Source organism: Rhinopithecus roxellana, chromosome 16 (genome assembly GCF_007565055.1).
Source record: "Rhinopithecus roxellana isolate Shanxi Qingling chromosome 16, ASM756505v1, whole genome shotgun sequence".
NCBI lineage: Eukaryota > Metazoa > Chordata > Mammalia > Primates > Cercopithecidae > Rhinopithecus > Rhinopithecus roxellana.
Genome location: NC_044564.1, coordinates 114,348,713 through 114,368,047, shown reverse-complemented (window position 1 = coordinate 114,368,047; position 19,335 = coordinate 114,348,713). Strand labels below are relative to the sequence as shown.

General features: G+C 41.5%; 1 protein-coding gene across 4 annotated transcripts in view; it reads right to left on the bottom strand.

Annotated features, from left to right (window-relative positions):
* Nucleotides 1-19,335, bottom strand: part of SNX30 (sorting nexin family member 30) — a 123,918-nt gene that overhangs the window by 50,530 nt on the left and 54,053 nt on the right. For all 4 annotated transcript variants that reach the window (XR_004054000.1, XR_004053999.1, XM_010370442.2 and 1 more), the window contains exon 3: nucleotides 8,156-8,266. Coding sequence is in view for 2 of the 4 variants with exons in the window: in XM_010370442.2 (XP_010368744.1) it covers nucleotides 8,156-8,266 (111 nt within the window). In the remaining 2 variants the exon portion in view is untranslated. The remainder of the gene's footprint in view (nucleotides 1-8,155; nucleotides 8,267-19,335) is intronic.

The window sequence follows — 19,335 nt, the reverse complement described above, 5'->3', positions numbered from 1 at the left end:
GTAAGTGGTTAGGAGTGCCTCATTTAACATAAAGATGACATTCTACAATAGGGGTCCATTCTTCAGCTTGAGCACATTGAAGGTACGATTCATCAGTTGGGGGAACTTGCTATTTAAAGGAACCCTAGAGTGAATCCTCCTGCAAGCAGAATTTCCTCCTGTCATAAGCGTTATCATTTCCAAATGTATGTAGCTGCAGAAACTTCCTATTTCAAGATTCCTTAATGGGACACACCTACTCTCAGCCTCACCTCTATTACCGTCTGGGTTGTTTACACATAGGAATCTGGGTTACTGGCAAAATCAATCAAGTCCATCTATAGTCTGTAAATCACATCACGTAAATGAAAAGAGCTCAACACAGTTCCAAGCACACAGCAGATGTCTAACAAATGCCAAGTATTTTTATTAGTTTGTAAGCACTGAGAACAAAAAGCAAAAAGGGGAGTGGACTTACAGGTAGACAGTCTATATATCGTTTAGGCCAAAATGTCTTTAAAAATCGATTGTAGGAAGCAGGCACAGTGGCTCATGTCTATAATCCTAGCACTTTGGGAGGTCAAGCTGGGAGGATTGCTTGAGGCTAGGAGCTCCAGACCAGCTTAGGCAACACAGCAAGACCCCACCTCTACAAAAAATAAAAAATTAGCTGGGCATGATGGTACACACCTGAATTCCCAGCTACTGTGGAGACTGAGGTGGGAGGATTGCTTGAGCCCAGGAGTTGGAGGTTGCAGTAGGCTATGGTAACGCCACTGCACTCCAGCCTGGGTGACAGAGCGAGATCCTGTCTTAAAAAAGAAGTCATTTGGGATCTACTTCTTCATGCCCACTAGAATTTTTAAAGTAAAATATCAAGTGTTGGCAAACGTGGAGAAATTGGGCCCTCATACATTTCTAGTGGGAATATAAAATTATAAGCCACTGTGGAAAACAGTTTGAACAATTCCTCAAAAAATTAAACACAGAATTAATATATGCTCCAGCAATTCCATTTCTTGTTGTGTAGCCAAGGTAACTGAAAATAAGCACTCAAACAAAATCTTATACAACCACCAGTGTTGATAACAGCATTCTTCATTAGAGCTGGGCTGGGAAAAGGAGGGAATTGAGAGAGATTCCTTAATGGGTACAAAGTTTCTTTTGGGGCTAATGAAAATGTTCTGGATTAAATAGTGGTGATGGTCGTACAACATTGAATAGTGGTGATGGTCATACAACATTGTGAATGTACTAAAAGTCACTGAATCGGATACTTCAAAATGGTTAAAATGATGATATGTAATATGGATTTTACTTCCATTTTTTAAGAAAAGGAGATGTGATGGTGGAAGCAGAGAAGATGACACATATGCTGCTGGCTTTTAAGATAAAGAGGCCATAAGCCAAGGAATGCACATGGCCCCAAGAGCTAGAAAAGGCAGGCAAACAAATTCTCCCCTAGAGCCTTCAGGTGGAACGCAGCCCTAGCCTGTATCTTGATATTAGCTCACTAAAACTGATTTTGGACTTTTGACCTCCAGAGCTGTAAGAGAATAAATTTCTCTTGTTTAAGGCGCTTCAAAAAAAAAAAAAAAAAAAAAAAAAAAACCCTGGGCGTAGGGGTGAGGGAGTGGACAGAGATGAAACAAGATTGGCCATGAGCTGATAAATGTTGAAACTGAGTGATGGAGTTTCAAGGGCACTCATCGTACCGAATCTCTTCAATATGGTTAATACTTTCTACAATGAAAATATTTTTAAAAACTGAATATACACATATGTATGTTGGATCCTGCAAAAAAAAGTCCTATTTGCAAAGTATTACAATAATCTGTTAAATATTTCAGGGTTTAATCTTGAAATACTGATATTAGATAGTACTCAGTACTTCAGTAAAGCATTTTCATTTATATTCCATATTAGTTTATAAAGCTGTTTTATAATCTGAAACAATAGCATATATCTTGCAGACTATCAATGGAAAGCTGCTATTTCTAGGTAGGAAATCTAGACACATCTTTCAATTGCTGAATCCTGAAATGTCCAACATCCTCGTTAGCAATTTACTTGCTTCTTCTAAACAATTCAACAAATATTTAGCGCACATTAAATATTTACATGGCAGAGGCCTATTTCTCCTACTCTTGTCAAACTAATAGAAAATATTGCTTCTAAGCAAAAATAACTACCAAATAAAGGAGCACAGAGATTAAAAGCTTGTCACCAAGCATAGAGATTAAAAACAAGTCACCAAGTCCAGTTAAATGTAAAGCATTAGGAAGTTGAACCAATGTTTCAATACTTATTAACTTATCCATTGAGTAAGCTAAATGCAGGTATATTTTTAACAGTACAAAAAAGAAGAAACCAACTAGAAAATGGAGTTTTTATTATTTCATATTAAAAAACAATTGCTGCATTACAAATTTATTCTCATTAATTCCTATGAGTTTACTACTACTCAAAAGAAAACTTGGTACATAATACAAATGTATCCTTCCAGAAACCTTCCTTCATTAAAACTGAGGTAAACATTAAATTTCCAAGAGAAAATTAAACACTCAAGTGTTTACTAAACGTATCTGCTTCATCTTCCAAATCTAATACGTGCACCCATCTAATCATGAAATTGCTCTGCTGTGTAACTAGTGCTCCAGGAAATGAAGAAGTGTCAAACCCACTGAATGAATATGGAAGCAGAAAACAGAATGGTGGTTGCCAGGGGGTATGGAGAGCAGGAAATGGGGAGTTGTTCAATGGATATAAAGCTAGTGTTATAAGACATAAATAGGTTCCAGATATCTGCTGCACAAAGTACCTACAGTTAACAATACAGTCATCCTCCCTTATCCGAGGGGGATACGTTCCAAGACCTCCAGCAGATGCCTGGAGCCATGGATGGTGCTGAACCCTGTATATACTATGTTTTTCCTATATACACATACCTATAATAAAATTTAGAGACAAGGTGTCACTGTGTTGCCCAGGCTGGTCTTGAACTCTTGGGCTCAAGTGAATTTCCCACCTGTATATACATACCTATATATGCATATGTTTTTTTCTATACATACCTATAATAAAATTTAGTTTCTAAATCAGGCACAGTAAGAGATTCACAATAAAACAGAACAATTATAATAATATTCTGTAATAAGTGTTATGGGGAGACGGCCTTTCTCTTTCTCTCTCAAAACATCTTATGGTACTGCACTCATTCTTCTTGTGATCTCCAGCCTGATAACCAAGAGGGCTACTAAGTGACGCACAGGTGGGCAGTGTCTACAGTGTGGATACACTGGACAAAGATAATTTATGTCCTAGGCGGACTGCATGAGATTTCATCACACTATTCAGAACAGCAAATAACGTAAAACTTATGAACTGTTTATTTCTGGAATTTTCCATGTCATATTTTTGGTCTACAGGTAACTGAAACCAGGGAAAGCAAAACCACAAATAGGGGGGGAATGACTGTATGGTGTTGCACGCTGTAAAATGTGATAAGAGGAGAGATCTTATGTCACATGCTCATGTTACACGTTATGTACATCTTATGTTACATGTTCTTACAAAAAAAAAAAACACAAAACAGCAAAGGGACGCAAGAAAACTTATGAAGGTGATGGATCTGTTTATTACCTTGACTGTGGTGATGGTATCGGGGGTATATACAAGCCTATCGAATTGTATGCATTAAATATGTGCAAGGCTATTGTGTATATCAATTATATCTCAATAAAGCTTTAAAAAACCACTGAGGAAAAAAGTCAAAATGAAGACTTTCTGGCAGCTCCAACTATTACATAATGAAGAAAAACACAGTGAACTGCTGTTATGAGATGACAAACGTATACACCCAGCATACTTCTGGTTCCAAGATGGCATTTTAAGAACATAAGGTTACTCCTGGTAGCCGCGGTGGCTCATGCCTGTAATGCCAGCACTTTAGAAGGCCAAGACAATAAGATCCCTTGAGGCCAGAAGTTTGAAACCAGCCTGGGCAACATAGCAAAACCCTGTCTCTACCAAAAACAAAAAAAAATAATTAGCCAGGCATGATGGCATAGGGTGCCTGTAGTCCCAGCTATTCAAGAGGCTGAGATGGGAAGATCACTTGAGCCCAAGAGTTCAAGACCAGCCTGGGCAACATAGTGATACCCTGTCTCTATAAAAAATTTTAAAAATCAGCCAGACATGATGGCACATACCTGTGGAGGTGGGAGGATCGCTTGATCCTGGGAGGTAGAGGCTGCAGTGAGCTGTGATCACAACACTGCACTGCAGCCTAGGTGACAAAACAACATCTTGCCTCTTAAAATTTTACATATATATATATATATATATATATATGGAGCCGGGTGTAGTGGCTCACTCCTGTAATCCCAGCACTTTGGGAGGCTGAGACAGGCGGATCATGAGATCAGGAGATCGAGACCATCTTGGCTAAGACGGTGAAACCCCATCTCTACTAAAAATACAAAAAATTAGCCGATGCGTGGCGGGTGCCTGTAGTCCCAGCTACTCGGGAGGCTGAGGCAGGAGGATGGCGTGAACCCAGGAGGTAGAGCTTGCAGCGAGCCGAGATCGCGCTACTGCACTCCAGCCTGGACGACAGAGCAAGGCTCCGACCGCCCCCCAAAAAATTATATATATATACAATTTCTAAAAAGAACTATGAAAATTCAAGGATGAAAAGGCACCCCATTTTTAAATAGGCAATGGATCTTAACTGATATTTCTCCAAGTAAGTAAGATATGCAAATGCCCAAAAGCACATGAAACGATGCTCAACATCATTAGGGAAATACAAATTAAAATCACAATGAGATATCACTGCACATCCAGTAGGATGGTTACAATCCAAAAGACAGATAGCAACAGCATTGATGGAGATGTGGAGAAACTCCTATACATCGTATGTGGAAATGTAAGTTGATGTCATCGCTTTTGAAAACAGTCTGGCAGTTCTTCAAAAGGCCAATTATAGAGTTATGTGTGATTCAACAATTACACTCCTAGGAATACACCCCCCCAAAAATGAGAACATGTCCACAGAAAAACTTGTACATGAATGTTCACAGCAACATTACTCATAATAGCCAAAAGGTGAAACAACCAAAACGTCCATCAAGGGTGAATAGACAAAATGTGGTAATATCCATAAACTGGAATATTATATGACAATAAAAATGAATTAAATATTAATATATGCTACAACATGGATGAACCTTGAAAGTATGCTAAGTGAAAAAACCCAGTAACAAAAAAATCACGTTGTGTATCATTTCACTTACATGAAATGTCCAAAATAGGCAAACCTGTAGAAAGTACATGAGTGGTTGCCAGGGGCTGGGGGATATACAGTGTTTGTAAGTGACAGCTAAGGGATGTGAGGTTTCTTTTTGGGAGTGATGAAAAGATTCTAAAATGGATAATGCTGACGGGTGTCCAATTTTATGAATATGCTAAAACCCGTTGAACTGTACATTTTAAATGGGTGAATTATATGTTATATAGATTAAATCTCAATAAATCCTTTTTTTAAAAGGGAAATGAACATTTCTGCATCTTTACTGGGTCTCCAACTGGTAAGTTCCCCAAGGCAGGAGTCCTTTGTCTTCCTTATAACCTTCTCAACCCACCTTCTCTTCCTTCCGAAGATGATGCTTAAATAACAAACAGACACCTCCTAGCAAAGCTGCTAGAAAATTCTTTGTAGCAGATGAGGGGATTGGTTTCTGGTTTGACTTTCATACTTAAATCTGAGAGGCTCTCTCATATTAAATCTCTCTCCACTCCAGATATGTGAGTACCAAGAATTTATGGAAAAAAAATTAAGTTTCTGCTTGTTTCTAAAGTAGCTTCTTTCTGCTTCTTTCCAGACCATCAGAAACCACACTTAAAGATATTCTGGATCCACCTTGGGCATTCTGGAAACTCTTCCATTCTCTTCTAGTGTTTATGGAAGAGTAGACACTATGTTTCACCAGCAGGTGTCACTGTCTTACCTTTGAGCTTCCAGTACCAACCTCACAGGCACCAGCTGCCAGGAGGGCAGCTCCCAGATGCATGGTGTGGGCTACAAATAAACAGTGACTTTCTTCCAAAGAGTACAGTACAGAAAGGCAGGGAGAAAGAGTAATGGTACAGTGAAGAAAGCCAAGTCAGGTGATGGAGGTTCACATCAATAGTGATGCACACTGTTGACAGCACGTGCCCTGGATAGAAGGTGATGAGGGTGGCAGCTTGCCTCTGTGGTTTCCTCCCCAAACACATTGCCCCAATCGGGAAAGCCATCAGACAAATGTCAACTGAGGGACAGTCTACAAAATTCCTGACTAGTATTCCTCAAAACAGTCATGGTCATCCAAAAACGGGAAAGCCTGAGAAACTGTCACAACCAAGAAGAGCCTAAGGAGACACGACTGCTAGATAAAATGTGGGATCCTAGGTAGGAACAGAAAAAGGAACTTGGGCCAGGCGTGGTGGCTCACACCTGTAATCCCAGCACTTTGGGAGGTCGAGGTGGGAGGATCCCCTGAGGTCAGGAGTTTGAGACCAGCCTGGCCAACATGGTGAAATCCTATCTCTACTAAAAATACAAAAATTAGCTGGGCGTGGTGGCGTGTGCCTGTAATCCCAATTACTCGGGAAGCTGAGGCAGGAGAATCGCTTGAACCCTGGAGGCGGACGTTGCAGTGAGCCGAGATCACGCCACTGCACTCCAGCCTGGGTGACAGAGCTAAACTCCATCTCAAAAAAAAAAAAAAAGAAAAAGGAACTTGGGATAGTTAATAATGGTGTTTATTTCATAATAATGATTGACTCATTGTGACAAATGTGCCACACTAATATAAAACGTTAATACCAGATATGAGATTTGAGAATTCTCTCTACTACCTTCACAATAATTCTGGAATTTTGATAATGTTCTAAAATGTCATTTATTTTTTAAAAATTATTCACTAGCTGCCAATTTTGCCACCTTAAGGTTCTATTTTAAGGCATATTCCCAACTGTTTAAAAGCTACTGTTTCCTCTTCAGGCATGTTTTTAAGTGATTAGAAGACAGAAAAAACAAAACTTCAGGCTCGGAGAGCAGAAAGGGTATGTGGGGAAAAAAGGAGATGCCCTGAGAAAGAACTGAGTTCCAGGTGAGAGCCACCATTCCTATCACAGTACTAGCAATGTGGCTCTTTTCACCCTGAAAACCGAGAGAGCTACCAGTGCGTTCACAACATACACAGCCTTTCCTAACCATGGGGAAAAAAAGGCTGGGAGATGCGGTGGTAGCAGAAAGCTGGTAGTGCTAGGAAGTTATCATTCAACAAAGGTTTTTACTGAAAGATAAATCAGCCCCTCTGAGGAGTTTTATGACTCAAACTGCTCTAAAGCCCCCAAGGCCCAAAGAAACATCCGGCGGCTAAACCATTATTATTTCTACTTTTAACAAAAGTAGTCAAAAAAGTACTCAATATAAATGTTGAGGCCAGATGCAGTGGCTCACACCTGTAACCCCAGGACTTTGGGAGGCCGAGGCAGGTGGATCACCTGAGATCAGGAGTTCGAGACTAGCCTGGCCAACATGGCAAAACCCCGTCTCTACTAAAAATACAAAAATTAGCTGGGCATGGTGGCGGGCTCCTGTAATCCCAGCTACTCAGGAGGCTGGGGCAGGTGATCCGCTTGAACCCAGGAGGCAGAGGTTGCAGTGAGCTGAGATCGTGCCACTGTGCTCCAGCTTGGTCAAGAGAGTGAGACTCTGTCTCAAAAAAAAAAAAAAAAAAGATTTATATTTCTTTTGCTCTGGTTCTGTTTTTTAAAAACTGTGCAGATGGAAGCACTGGAGTAGATAAATGTCACGTTGCTTCAATAAATAGAGTTAGGTGGTTTCCTTTTTATATGAAAAACTGTGGTTGAAATGGATTCTGTACTAGATTTCTGCTCCTGTGCCTAAAGAAAAGCCCAGCCAGCCGCAAAACTGGCTTACTATATAGCAAATCAGAAACCAAAACCTAATAGGTGAAGTATTATATACAGTGCCCATTAACATGTTTTACATACGTTCGCTGGGTGAGTCTGGGATAATTGAAGGGATGAGAGTTGACGGAACCCCTTCAGGAAAGACAACACAGGACAAGTGAGAAACAAGCTGCAGTGACTTACTACCTACGGGAATGAGATGAGTGGGCTGGGATTCTTCCAGTTTGCTCCTCAACCAGTCAAAATCCTGGTATCTTCGACGAACAGAATATTCTGGCAGGTCAAACTCCACCCGAGTACTCTGCAAATAAGAGAATGGAAAAAAAAATAAGCATAAGGGAATAGCATATCTTGGCTGAAAGGAAGGGAAAAAAGCTCTCTTAGAATAACCAAACTAGGCAAGATCACATTTTCCTGCCACCAAACGCACCAGCCAAATGGCAGAGTTTACCAACATAGAATAGACCAGTCTGGGACACAGAGCCCAGTTATAAGGAGCTGGAATAAAAATGCCAGTTTTCCGAGATTGCGCCACTGCACTCTAGCCTGGGTGACAGAGCGAGACTCTGTCTTTAAAAAAAAAAAAAAAAAAAACACACACACACCAGTTTTTTTTCCCCCATCCTCAGGAAATAGATTTCAACTATTACCAGAATTGTTTAGAAACATTTGATTCATTTCCTCCAAGCTTAACTCTAACAATTTCTTTTAGCAGAAAAATTCCACTTAGGATAGTGCTACTAAATCCAAATCTGTGAAAAGAAATTGTCTCCACCTTCTGCTAAATATGCTGACAAGTTTTGCCAAAGGGGAAATAAACAAAAAGTAAAGATAACAGATCACTGCTCATTTCGAGAGCAGATTAGATGAAAATAGAAAAGGTTTTGCTTAATCTGCCACATTCTGCCAGAACCATAACCTTGAAACTGTCATATTTTAGATAAGAAAAAATCTAGAAATAATACAAAAATGCCATTGTATTGCAGAAAAATATTAATAATCTCATTCCTTTTTCTCAATTTTTAAAGTTTTCTGAAGTGTGACTGCAGCACTTCAACAATGAAAATCAATGTTAAATAAAATTAAGTTGATTTATACCAAAACAAGATTTTTACTCATTTACTGGCCCAAATTAAATCGTGTCTCACATAAGCCATTTTTCCCTATGAGGGTACAGACTACATGACTGTCACGGTTCTCAGAAATTAAAGTACAAGATAAAAATGGGTCAAGCTACATCTCATAAATTTACACTTTCAAGCCAAAAGTCGGTTTTAATTCACAACACCAAGAAAATCTTTAAGCACATGAATGAGAGTCATTCATCAAAGAAAAAGCTGTGAACAGCTCTGGCATCAAAAATTATGATTTCATCCTCCCCAAAACCTGTGTTCACAGTCTTAGCAAAATGGTGAGGTTCAAGGATTCGGTCTTGGACTGACCCCCAACTAACCGCATTGTTTCCCCTCTTCAAGCCCCAAACACCAACATACGCCTATGAAATACAATCTTCCCCTATTCTTGCAAGGGTGAAATGTGAGGACATTCACTCAATGTAGGTAATTGTGACTTATCAGATGATTTTCCCAAAGGAATTAGCATTGTAGGATTGGAGAGAGAAAAAAAAGACAACACTTAAATCCAGACAGCAAGTCATTGTTGATGAATTTTCAAGCACAGCATGACAGAAATATTGGGAACAAGTGGCCTGATACTCCCATCCCTGCACCACACAGGCAGCGTGGGAAGGACTCTGTGCCTATGCAGTTCTTGCATCCCTACCAGATCCCTGACTTGTCACTAAGCCTCCTTGAGCCCTACCTAGGTTCAACAGTAAGAGAGTTACAGCAGGGCTTGGTAGCTCATGCCTGTAATCCCTGCCCTTTAAGAGGCCAAGAAGGAAGGATCAGCTTGAGCCCTAGAGTTTAAAACCAGCCTGGACAACATAGCGAGATCCCATCTCTGCAAAAAGAAAAAAAGTTTTAAATTAGCCAGGTGTGGTAGTGCATACTTGCAGTCCCTACTACTCAGAGGCTGTGGAGGGAGGATCGTCTGAGTCCAGGAGGTTGAGACTGCAGTGAGCTGACTGTGCCACTGCACTTCAGCCTGGGTGAAAGAGTGAGACCCTGTCTCAAAAAAAACAAAAACAGAGTTGGAAGGGAAGTTCAAGACCTCCCACCTCCCCCACCAGGCTCCATGTGAGAACGTGTCAATGATTACGGGCTAACGAAAGGCATATTTTGAAAGGTGACAAATTAAAGCAATTCATTTTCATTGTAAACCAAACTGATGCAAGGCTCTACTTTTTGCCTTCTTAAACGTTATATGATTATCGGCTGGGCACAGTGGCTCACACCTGTAATCCCAGCACTTTGGGATTACAGGATCCGCCAAGGCCGATGGATCATTTGGGGTCGGGAGTTCAAGATCGGGTGTAAGACATTGTTGTTTTGGGGGAGGGTTTTCTGAGACGGAGTCTCACTTGTCGTCCAGGCTGGAGTACAGTGGTGTGATCTTGGCTCACTGCAACCATCACCTCCCAGGTCCAAGTGATTCTCCTGCCTCAGCCTCCAAAGTAGCTGGGAATACAGGCGTGTGCCACCACATCCAGCTAATTTTCGTGTTCAAGATCAGCCTGGCCAACACGGTGAAACCTCGTCTCTATTAAAAATACAAAAATTAGCCAGGTGTGGTGGCAGGTACCTGTAATCCCAATTACTCAGGAGGCTGAGGCACGAGAATTGCTTGAACCCCAGAGGAGAAGGTTGCAGTGAGTCAAGACTGTACCACTGCACTCCAGCATGGGCAAGAGAGCAAGAGACTGTCTCAAAAAAAAAAAAAAAAAGTTACACGATTAACTGATCATTTCTCTTATGTTTTTCAGATCCATTTCACAAATTACAGTTTATGTAATATTTCTACTCTAACTTTGAAATCATTTTTGGTAACTACAAAAGACAGCACAATAGAACACATGTTTTATTTTTGCCACAACCAATTTCACTTTTGGGGAACAGGCTTTTTTTTTTTTTCCTTCTATTTATTCAGGTTTATACTTATTTTAAAACTTCGAGAAAAATAAATAGAAAATAAAAGATCAGCCATAATTCCTCTAAATAGAGAAAAACACAACATGGCTTATATGTTTCCATATTTTTTCTATGAATATTCATTAATTTACTCATTGTCTGTATCTCTTTAGCATACCTTGGACATCTTTCTACAGCAGTAAGTTCAGATGTACATAGTCTTTTTAACACATATATAGTATTCCACTGAATGGTTACACGATAATTAAACCAAATCCCAATTTAAGTTGTTTCCAATTTTTCCATGAATAAACAATGCTTTTGTAAACATCATTGAGCACCTGATAATTCCCTTAAAATAAATTCCTAAAGATAGAATTGCTGGAAAAAAGTGTACATACACTTTTTAACTGACAAACTACTTTCAGAAATACAGCAATGTATATTCTTATCACATATTCTGAGGAACTAGTTATCTTTGGTGGACTGATAAATGAAAAATAACACATCATCTTTGTTTACAGTTGTTTCTTTAATTACTATTGGGGTTGAACATCCTTTCAAATGTTTATTGGCCAAAAGAAGAAAGTATTTTTCTTCTTTTATAAGGTGTCTTTTTAAAAACTGTAAGTCCAGTCAGGTGCAGTGGCTCATGCCTGTAATCCTAGCACTTTGGGAGGCCGAGGCAGGGAGATAGCTTGAGTCCAGGAGTTCAAGACCAGCCTAAGCAACATGGCAAAACCCTATCTCTACAAAAAATACAAAAATTAGCCGGGCATGGTGGCATGTATCTGTGGTCCCTGCTACTCAGGAGGCTGAGGTGGGAGGATCGCTTGAGCGTGGGAGGCAGAGGTTGCAGCTAGCCAAGACTGCACCACTGCACTCCAGTGTGAGCCACAGAGTAAGACCTCATCTCAACAAAAATAAAAATAAAAATTGTGAGTCAAGTCTTTTTCATTTGTGTAAGTTCTTTATTACCATTTGCCTATCATAATTTCCAAATGGTTTGTCTGATACAGAATCTTTCCATTGTTTTATTGTTGATTTCATCCATATTTTCCCTTTATGCTATTTTTGAGGTCATCAATAAGAAGGCCATCCCCACTGCAAGCTTATAAAAATATTCACCTATAGTCTCTATGATTTTCTTTTTAGTTATATCTAATCACTGCTTTTCTACTTCTAGAAATCTACCATTGGAAAATAATGTCTAAACGGTGGCAAGGATATTTGCATAATGATCTTCATTGCAATATTATTTAAATCAGCGAAGAATCAAAGCAACCTAAATATTCAACAATAAAAAGCTATTAATGAAATTATGGCATATTTATTCTATGGTTGTCAGTAATTTTATTGGTAAGACTTTTTTTTTTTTTTTCAAATTTAGATAAGAGCCAGGTGTGGTGGCTCATGCCTGTAATCCCAGCACTTAGGAGGCCGAGGCAGGCGGATCACTTGAAGTCAGGAGTTCAAGACCAGCCTGGCCAACATGGTGAAACTCTGTCTCTACTAAAAATACAAAAATTAACCAAGCCTGGTGGTGTGCACCTATAGTCTCAGCTACTCTACTTGGGAGGCTGAGGCAAGAGAACTGCTTGAACCTGGGAGGCAGAGGATGCAGTGAGTCAAGATCGCGCCACTGCACTCCGGCCTGGGCGACAGAGCAAGACTTTGTCTCTTAAAAAAAAAAAAAAAAAAAAAAAAAGTAGATACAGTCCCCCCGGCTGGAGGGCAGTGGCACAATCATAGCTCACTATAGCCTCAAACTCCTGGGCTCAGGCAATCTTCCCACCTCAGCCTCCCAAGTACCTGGACTACAGGCACATGCCACCATATCTGGCTGATTTTGGGGGCTTTTTTTGTTTTTTGTTTTTGTAGAGATAGGGGTCTCACTATGTTGCCCAGGCTGGTCTCTAACTTCTGACCTTAAGCAATCCTCTGTCTCAGCCTCCCAAAGTGCTGGGATTACAGGCATGAGCCACCACAACCAGGGTGTAAGACACTGTTGTTTTGTGGCGGGGTGGGGGGGTGGGTTTGAGAGTCTCACTCTGTTGACCAGACTGGAGTACAGTGGCACGATCTCGGCTCACTGCAACCTCCACCTCCCAGGTTCAAGTAATTCTCCTGCCTCAGCCTCCCAAGTAGCTGGGACTACAAGCACCACACCCAGATAATTTTTGTATTTTTAGTAGAGATGAGGTTTCACCATGTTGACCAGGCTGGTCTCAAATCCCTGACCTCAAGTGATCCATCCACCTCAGCTTTCCCAAGTGCTGGGATTATAGGCATGAGCCACTATGCCCGGCCTGTTGTTTTAAGGGAAAATCAGAGGATACAAAATTAATTGTACATAAGGATTTCATTTACGCTAATATCTGGATATTAAAAATTTAGAAGACAAATTTAAAGCTGATAATGAGAACTGTTCCCTTTATATTCACCCTTATTTCCAAATTTTATACCATTCTCATACAATATTTTTATAGTCTCACACACACACAATGCTCATTTTTTAAAAGCTCCTTTAAGGACATCGGGCGCTTAATACAGCAAGAAAACCTTGCTTGATCTTTGGAAAGCAATAAGGTAAAAAGTTATCACGAAATGGATGCTCAAGGCCAGACGTGGTGGCTCACGCCTGTAATTCCAGTACTTTGGGAGACCGAGGCAGGAAGATCACTGGATCAGGAGTTCAAGACTAGCCTGGCCAACATGGTGAAACTCCATCTGTACTAAAAAAACAAAAATTAGCCGGGTGCGGTGGTCCACGCCTATAGTCCCAGCTACTTGAGAGGCTGAGGCAGGAGAATCGCTTGAATCTGGGAGGCGGAGGTTGCAGTGAGCCGAGATTGTGCCACTGCACTCCAGTCTGGGTGACACAGTACAACTCCGTCTCAAAAAAACCACAACAACAAAAAAAAAACGGATGCTCGCGCACTCTCTGACCCAGTATTTATTTTACTTATTTTTACCACAATTTGTTCTAGAAAATATATAGTGACAGGTAAAATACGATCAAATGACATAAATTAGAAGTAGGTGAAAAAGATAAAGAAAAAACAAGGACAGACGGAAAAAGTAGAGTCAGGAATGAGGCTAGCAAAACACACTCACAATGAAACACTGCACACCAGCTAAAATTGGGCCAGAGACATTACTTGGAATTTCTGGAGAGAAATACATTTATAGGACTCACAGTATTCATAAAACAGGCAGACCAGTAAAACTCCAAAGATAAGTTTGTAGTAAATTTTTCCTCCGTGAAATTCAGGATCTAACTTAGGAAAATTTAAAAATATACATTTATCTCTATTTTTGAATACCCGTAGTAAACAAAACAATTTTTTTAAAAAGAACGAAAAGCAGGCTGGGCGCAATGGCTCATGCCTGTAATCCCAGCACTTTGGGAGGCCGAGGTGGGCGGATCACGAGGTCAGGAGATCAAGACCATTCTGACTAACACAGTGAAACCTCGTGTCTACTAAAAGTATAAAAAATTAGCCGGGTGTAGTGGCGGGTGCCTGTAGTCCCAGCTACTCGGGGGGCTGAGGCAGGAGAATGGCATGAACCTGGGAAGTGGAGCTTGCAGTGAGCCAAGATCTCGCCACTGCACTCCAGCCTTGGCAAGAGTGCAAGACTCCGTCTCAAAAAAAACAAAAAAAAGAACGAAAAGCATACACACACAATTCCATAATCAGAGACAACCACTACATCATTTTGTTCTATGTCCTTCCACATCGTGTGTCCACAATGCAGAATGTCCAAAGATCACAAGGTCATGGACACACACGTCCAGTCAGGTCTAAGAACAGGTGACCAAGCACAAGAGTCATAGTCCAGAAGACTCATTTTTGCTAAGCTAGAAGTGTAACACCATCACTCCCTGTGAATACGTCCCTGGTCAGCTCCAGACATCCCTGGCATTTTTTTTTTCCTTTGGAAGTTCAACATTTTAGAAGACCCAGCACACAATCACAGTCTAATCGGTCACCCAGCAGGGCACCCCATCTACTGGGCCTCACTCACCCTACCACATAAGGTCTCCCCTTATGCCCCAAGGGCTGACGTGCTCAACAACCGTGGCCCAGGGTCTTTCTGAAGAACGTCCATTTGATCCAAAATTTACAACTGACTCACTCCAGAGAGATGTGGTCTTTATCAGAAGTGCCATCTGTCCAGGCCACAGCTGGGTCTTAAGAATTCTAGGTTGGCCGGGCACGGTGGCTCACGCCTGTAATCCCAGCACTTTGGGAGGCTTAGGCGGGCAGATCACAAGGTCAGGAGATCAAGACCATCCTGGCTAACACAGTGAAATCTCGTCTCTACTAAAAAAATACAAAAAATTAGCCGGGCGTGGTGGCGGGCGCCTGTAGTCCCAGCTGCTCAGGAGGCTGCAGGAGAATGGTGTGAACCTGGAGGGCAGAGCTTCCAGTGAGCCCAGATCACGCCACTGCACTCCAGCCTGGGTGAAAGAGCGAGACTCCGTCTCAAAAAAAAAAAAGAATTCTAGGCAACCCTCATCTCCCAACAAGGGGTCTCTTCCCTTATCAAACAAAAACCAGCTAGTCCCATTCTGCCTCAAAACCCCACAGCCCTGAGAATGACAATTATAGAGGCTTCCAGCTCTTCATCCTCACGCTCCTCTGCCTGCCTTTCTTCCGACATGGACTTCCACTTATCTCATTCCTCTCAGATCTTTCTGCCAAGCTCTCTGGAAGACCTATGCCATAGTTAATAAAGTCCTGTCGTTCTTCTGCCCATTCAAATTCTGAAACCTGGCTCTCCCTGAGAATGGGGCCTCCCTGCCATCGGTCCCGCTGTGAGCTGCTGGCATTCCACAAGCCTCACCCAGCCCACAAGGCCAGGAGCTGCTGCTGACATGCTCCTCGTTTCACACAGCCCCGGACCACCATTCCTCCACCACCCTGTGAAAACCCTTCTGAGGTTCGTGCCATCCAGTGACACACATCCTCTATCTCTCCACACAGCTGTCATCCACTGACAGCTCTGCCATTTCTCCTGATGCCTTGAAGATTCAAGCAACTGGCTCTCAGGCTTCCTTTCCCAGTCCTTTCACAACCTAGGTGCCCTCGAGATCCAGGTGGCTCACACACACAACACCAGCCTCTAAGCAAGCAATGTCTCCTTCCATTCCACAGCCTCTCCCCAGACTGTCACCAGGCAGAAGCCCACACATCTCCCTCTAAACGGCATCCCTTATATTTCACGCTCTTCCACTTCCCAAAATCCCTGGTTTCCCAGCCTCTTGGGACCTAAAGTTCCTAGACATTCCATCCATTCACGTCTTTACTTCCTTCCTTCTTCACTCAGCATTTGTTCCATGGCCCAGAACTTCAATCACTTACTTACAGTAATATCTAAACGTTCCCTCTGCATTGCCCATTCACCTCGTAAAAACCCACTTGCTCTACCAGACCTGGGCACGTGGGCACACTGCTGGAGAAGAAACAAAATCAAGCAAACACACGGACAGACACGATACATTCTACAATGAGACCCTCCAACATTGCCAGGCACTCTTTTCATACTCCCTTAAGTCAGCTCACTCCCACATTGTCCAAATCATTTATCAAAACGCCCATAAAAGTTTTGAAAGTTTCTAATCCCCAATTCAAACCACTCCCACCCTTAGAAGACTTCATCATCTATTTAGAGAAAAAACTGCAGATATAAGCAAAAAACTCCTTAACTTCTTGCCACAAAACAGACTTCCCTTCCTTCTCCACAAACAATGGAAAAAGTACACCGCCCCTTCAGTGGCAACTCTAGCTTCCTCCGCCTTCCTGGGAGCCTCCATCCTACTCTCCAATCTTCAACCTAATGCCTTCTTCTCTACCAATACTGGGCAACTGGCACTTAAATAAGTCTCTTACATTCTTAAAAACAGCAGCAGCCCCCACCAAAAAAAAAAAGGGCCCCTCTCTCCCTCAAACCCACACCCATTTCTGACCACTGCTCTCTATACTTGCTTTCATTGCCTAAATTCTAACACTCTTGTCTTCTCTCTCACCCCTCACTCACTCTAACCCACTTGGGTTCTGCATCACTGCACCAATGAAACTGCTCACACCACAGTCAGCAATAACTGTGTCATTAAACTAACGTCCACTTTGCATTGTACATAATTCAGCCTCTAAGCAGCATTTAGATTCTGTTGACCACTGAGGCATTTAGAAAGAGGAACTAGTTGGGATGTTATGGCTTTTTTTTTTATACTCCACTGGTAATGAGGCTAAACACAAGAAAATAATAACCCCTGAAGGGAGCTGAAGGCTCGCCTGTTTCCTTACCCTCAGGTCTATTTCTGTATTGTCAGTTTCAACCACATAGGCCACGCTACTGGACCACAGTGCTGGTTATCAGGGCCATCCCTCTCTTGAAAATCATGTCTTTCGGGCTGGGCGCGGTGGCTTACATCTGTAAGATCGAGGCAGACAGATCACCTGAGGTCGGGAGACCTGTCCAAAATGGTGAAACGCCATCTCTACTAAAAATACAAAAATTAGCCAGGCATGGTGCTGTAATCCCAGCTACTCAGGATGCTGAAGCAGGAGAATCACTTGAACCTGGGAGGCAGAGGCTGCAGTGAGCCGAGGTCATACCACTGCACTCCAGCCTGGGCAACAGAGCAAGACTGTCTAAAAAAGAAAAAACAAGAAAGAAAAAAAATCATGTCTTTTGGGCAAGATTATTAATATTTATTATCTCTAGAATCAGAGAGACCTGGACTCAAGTTCTAGCTCCACCACTCATGAGTTGCATGTCTTTGAGCAATTTTCTTAACATCTCTGTTTCTCAATTTTCTCATTTGTAAGATAACAGTATTTATATCTACTTCACTGAGTGTGAGGATTAACTGATAATATACGTAAAGCATTTAGTACAAAATAAATGAGGGCGCATCCATACAATGGAACACTATTGTAGTCTTATAAACAATAGAATAAAAGCATGCTGACTGGCATTTCCAACATAGAAAGATGTTCACAATGTATTAAGTGAATTGGCAGTATACAAAACACTCAGTTTTTGTAACTGGATGAAGAAAAGTAGTATAGAAAGTCACCAACAATTATTTACTGCTGGTGAGCTTACAGGCATTCTTTTACTGTTTTAGGTTACTTGTACTTACTTCTTTTTTTTTCTATAATGAACATACATTACTTATATAATATAAAAATAAAAGAGTTTCAACTGCAAAAAAGTACAGTGCATGGTAAGTGTCCAATAACTAGCCGCTGTTATGATGTTACTTTCTTGGAGTCTGCAGAAAAGAAGAGCTAGAAGCTGCCTGCCCTAAGAAGGCCTAAACTGGCTCTCCACCACTGGGGAGAGAAGATACTGGTACCTTAGATTTGGGTGGATAATTCTTTGCCTACATTGGCTGTCAGCCCTCACTCATTTTAGCTCAGGCAAAAAGAGCTCTGTACTTTGTCCCTTCCTGGTCATCAGGAATCTGAATTAGGACTAGAGCATCAAAGCCTTAAGGTAATAAAGCAAAGCATTTGAACAACCTTGTCCTCTAACCATTAACTTTGTTTGAGGACCTCAGCAGAACTGGAAGGCCCAGGACAGGGTCAGGTGTTGGGATCCCATGTTCCTCCTGTTTGTCCTCTTTCTCTCATTCTCACACACCCCTATGATATCCTTCAATACTACTTCAGAAAGAAGCCTCTGAATGCACCACCAAAATATAAACCCGGCGTCACTATTAGAAACAGGAAAAGAAGACAACTCTCGTTTGAGATCAGAAGTGAAAGAAATGATAAAAAGTAAAACTCTGTTCTGCAACAAGATTATCTTGAGGTGCTGGCATCACAGCCAAGTGAAAATGTGCTGCTAGAACTTGGAAAACGTTACTCTAAGGCATTTAATGACTTACAGGAAATCAAGCCCAGGAGAAGGGACAGAAATAAGAACAGAGAGGGAAAAAGGTAGGGAAGGAAAGAGAAGAAGCACAGGAAAGACTGGTGAGTTGCAGCTGCGCGTTAGCCTCTGAATCAGTTAACGGCCGTCCTGCAGTATTTGCATTCTGGGGCAGAAGAATCACGAAGCCAAGGGAAAACGTCACAATGGGCAAGCACTGCTGTGCCAAAAAGGCAGTCACTTTGTCATTTGGCTGTTTACAGCACCAACTCAAGAAAAACAGGCTTACCTTTCACTGACTACAGGGTAAAAATAAGGCCACCCTAGAAAAAAATAAATAAATGGATATAATTCCTGGAAATATGTATATTAACCTAGGTCCTTTGAGGAAGTAACATATGTAAGCATCTAGCCCAATGTCTGGGCTAGGCGCCCAGTGGTTTAGTGGGGT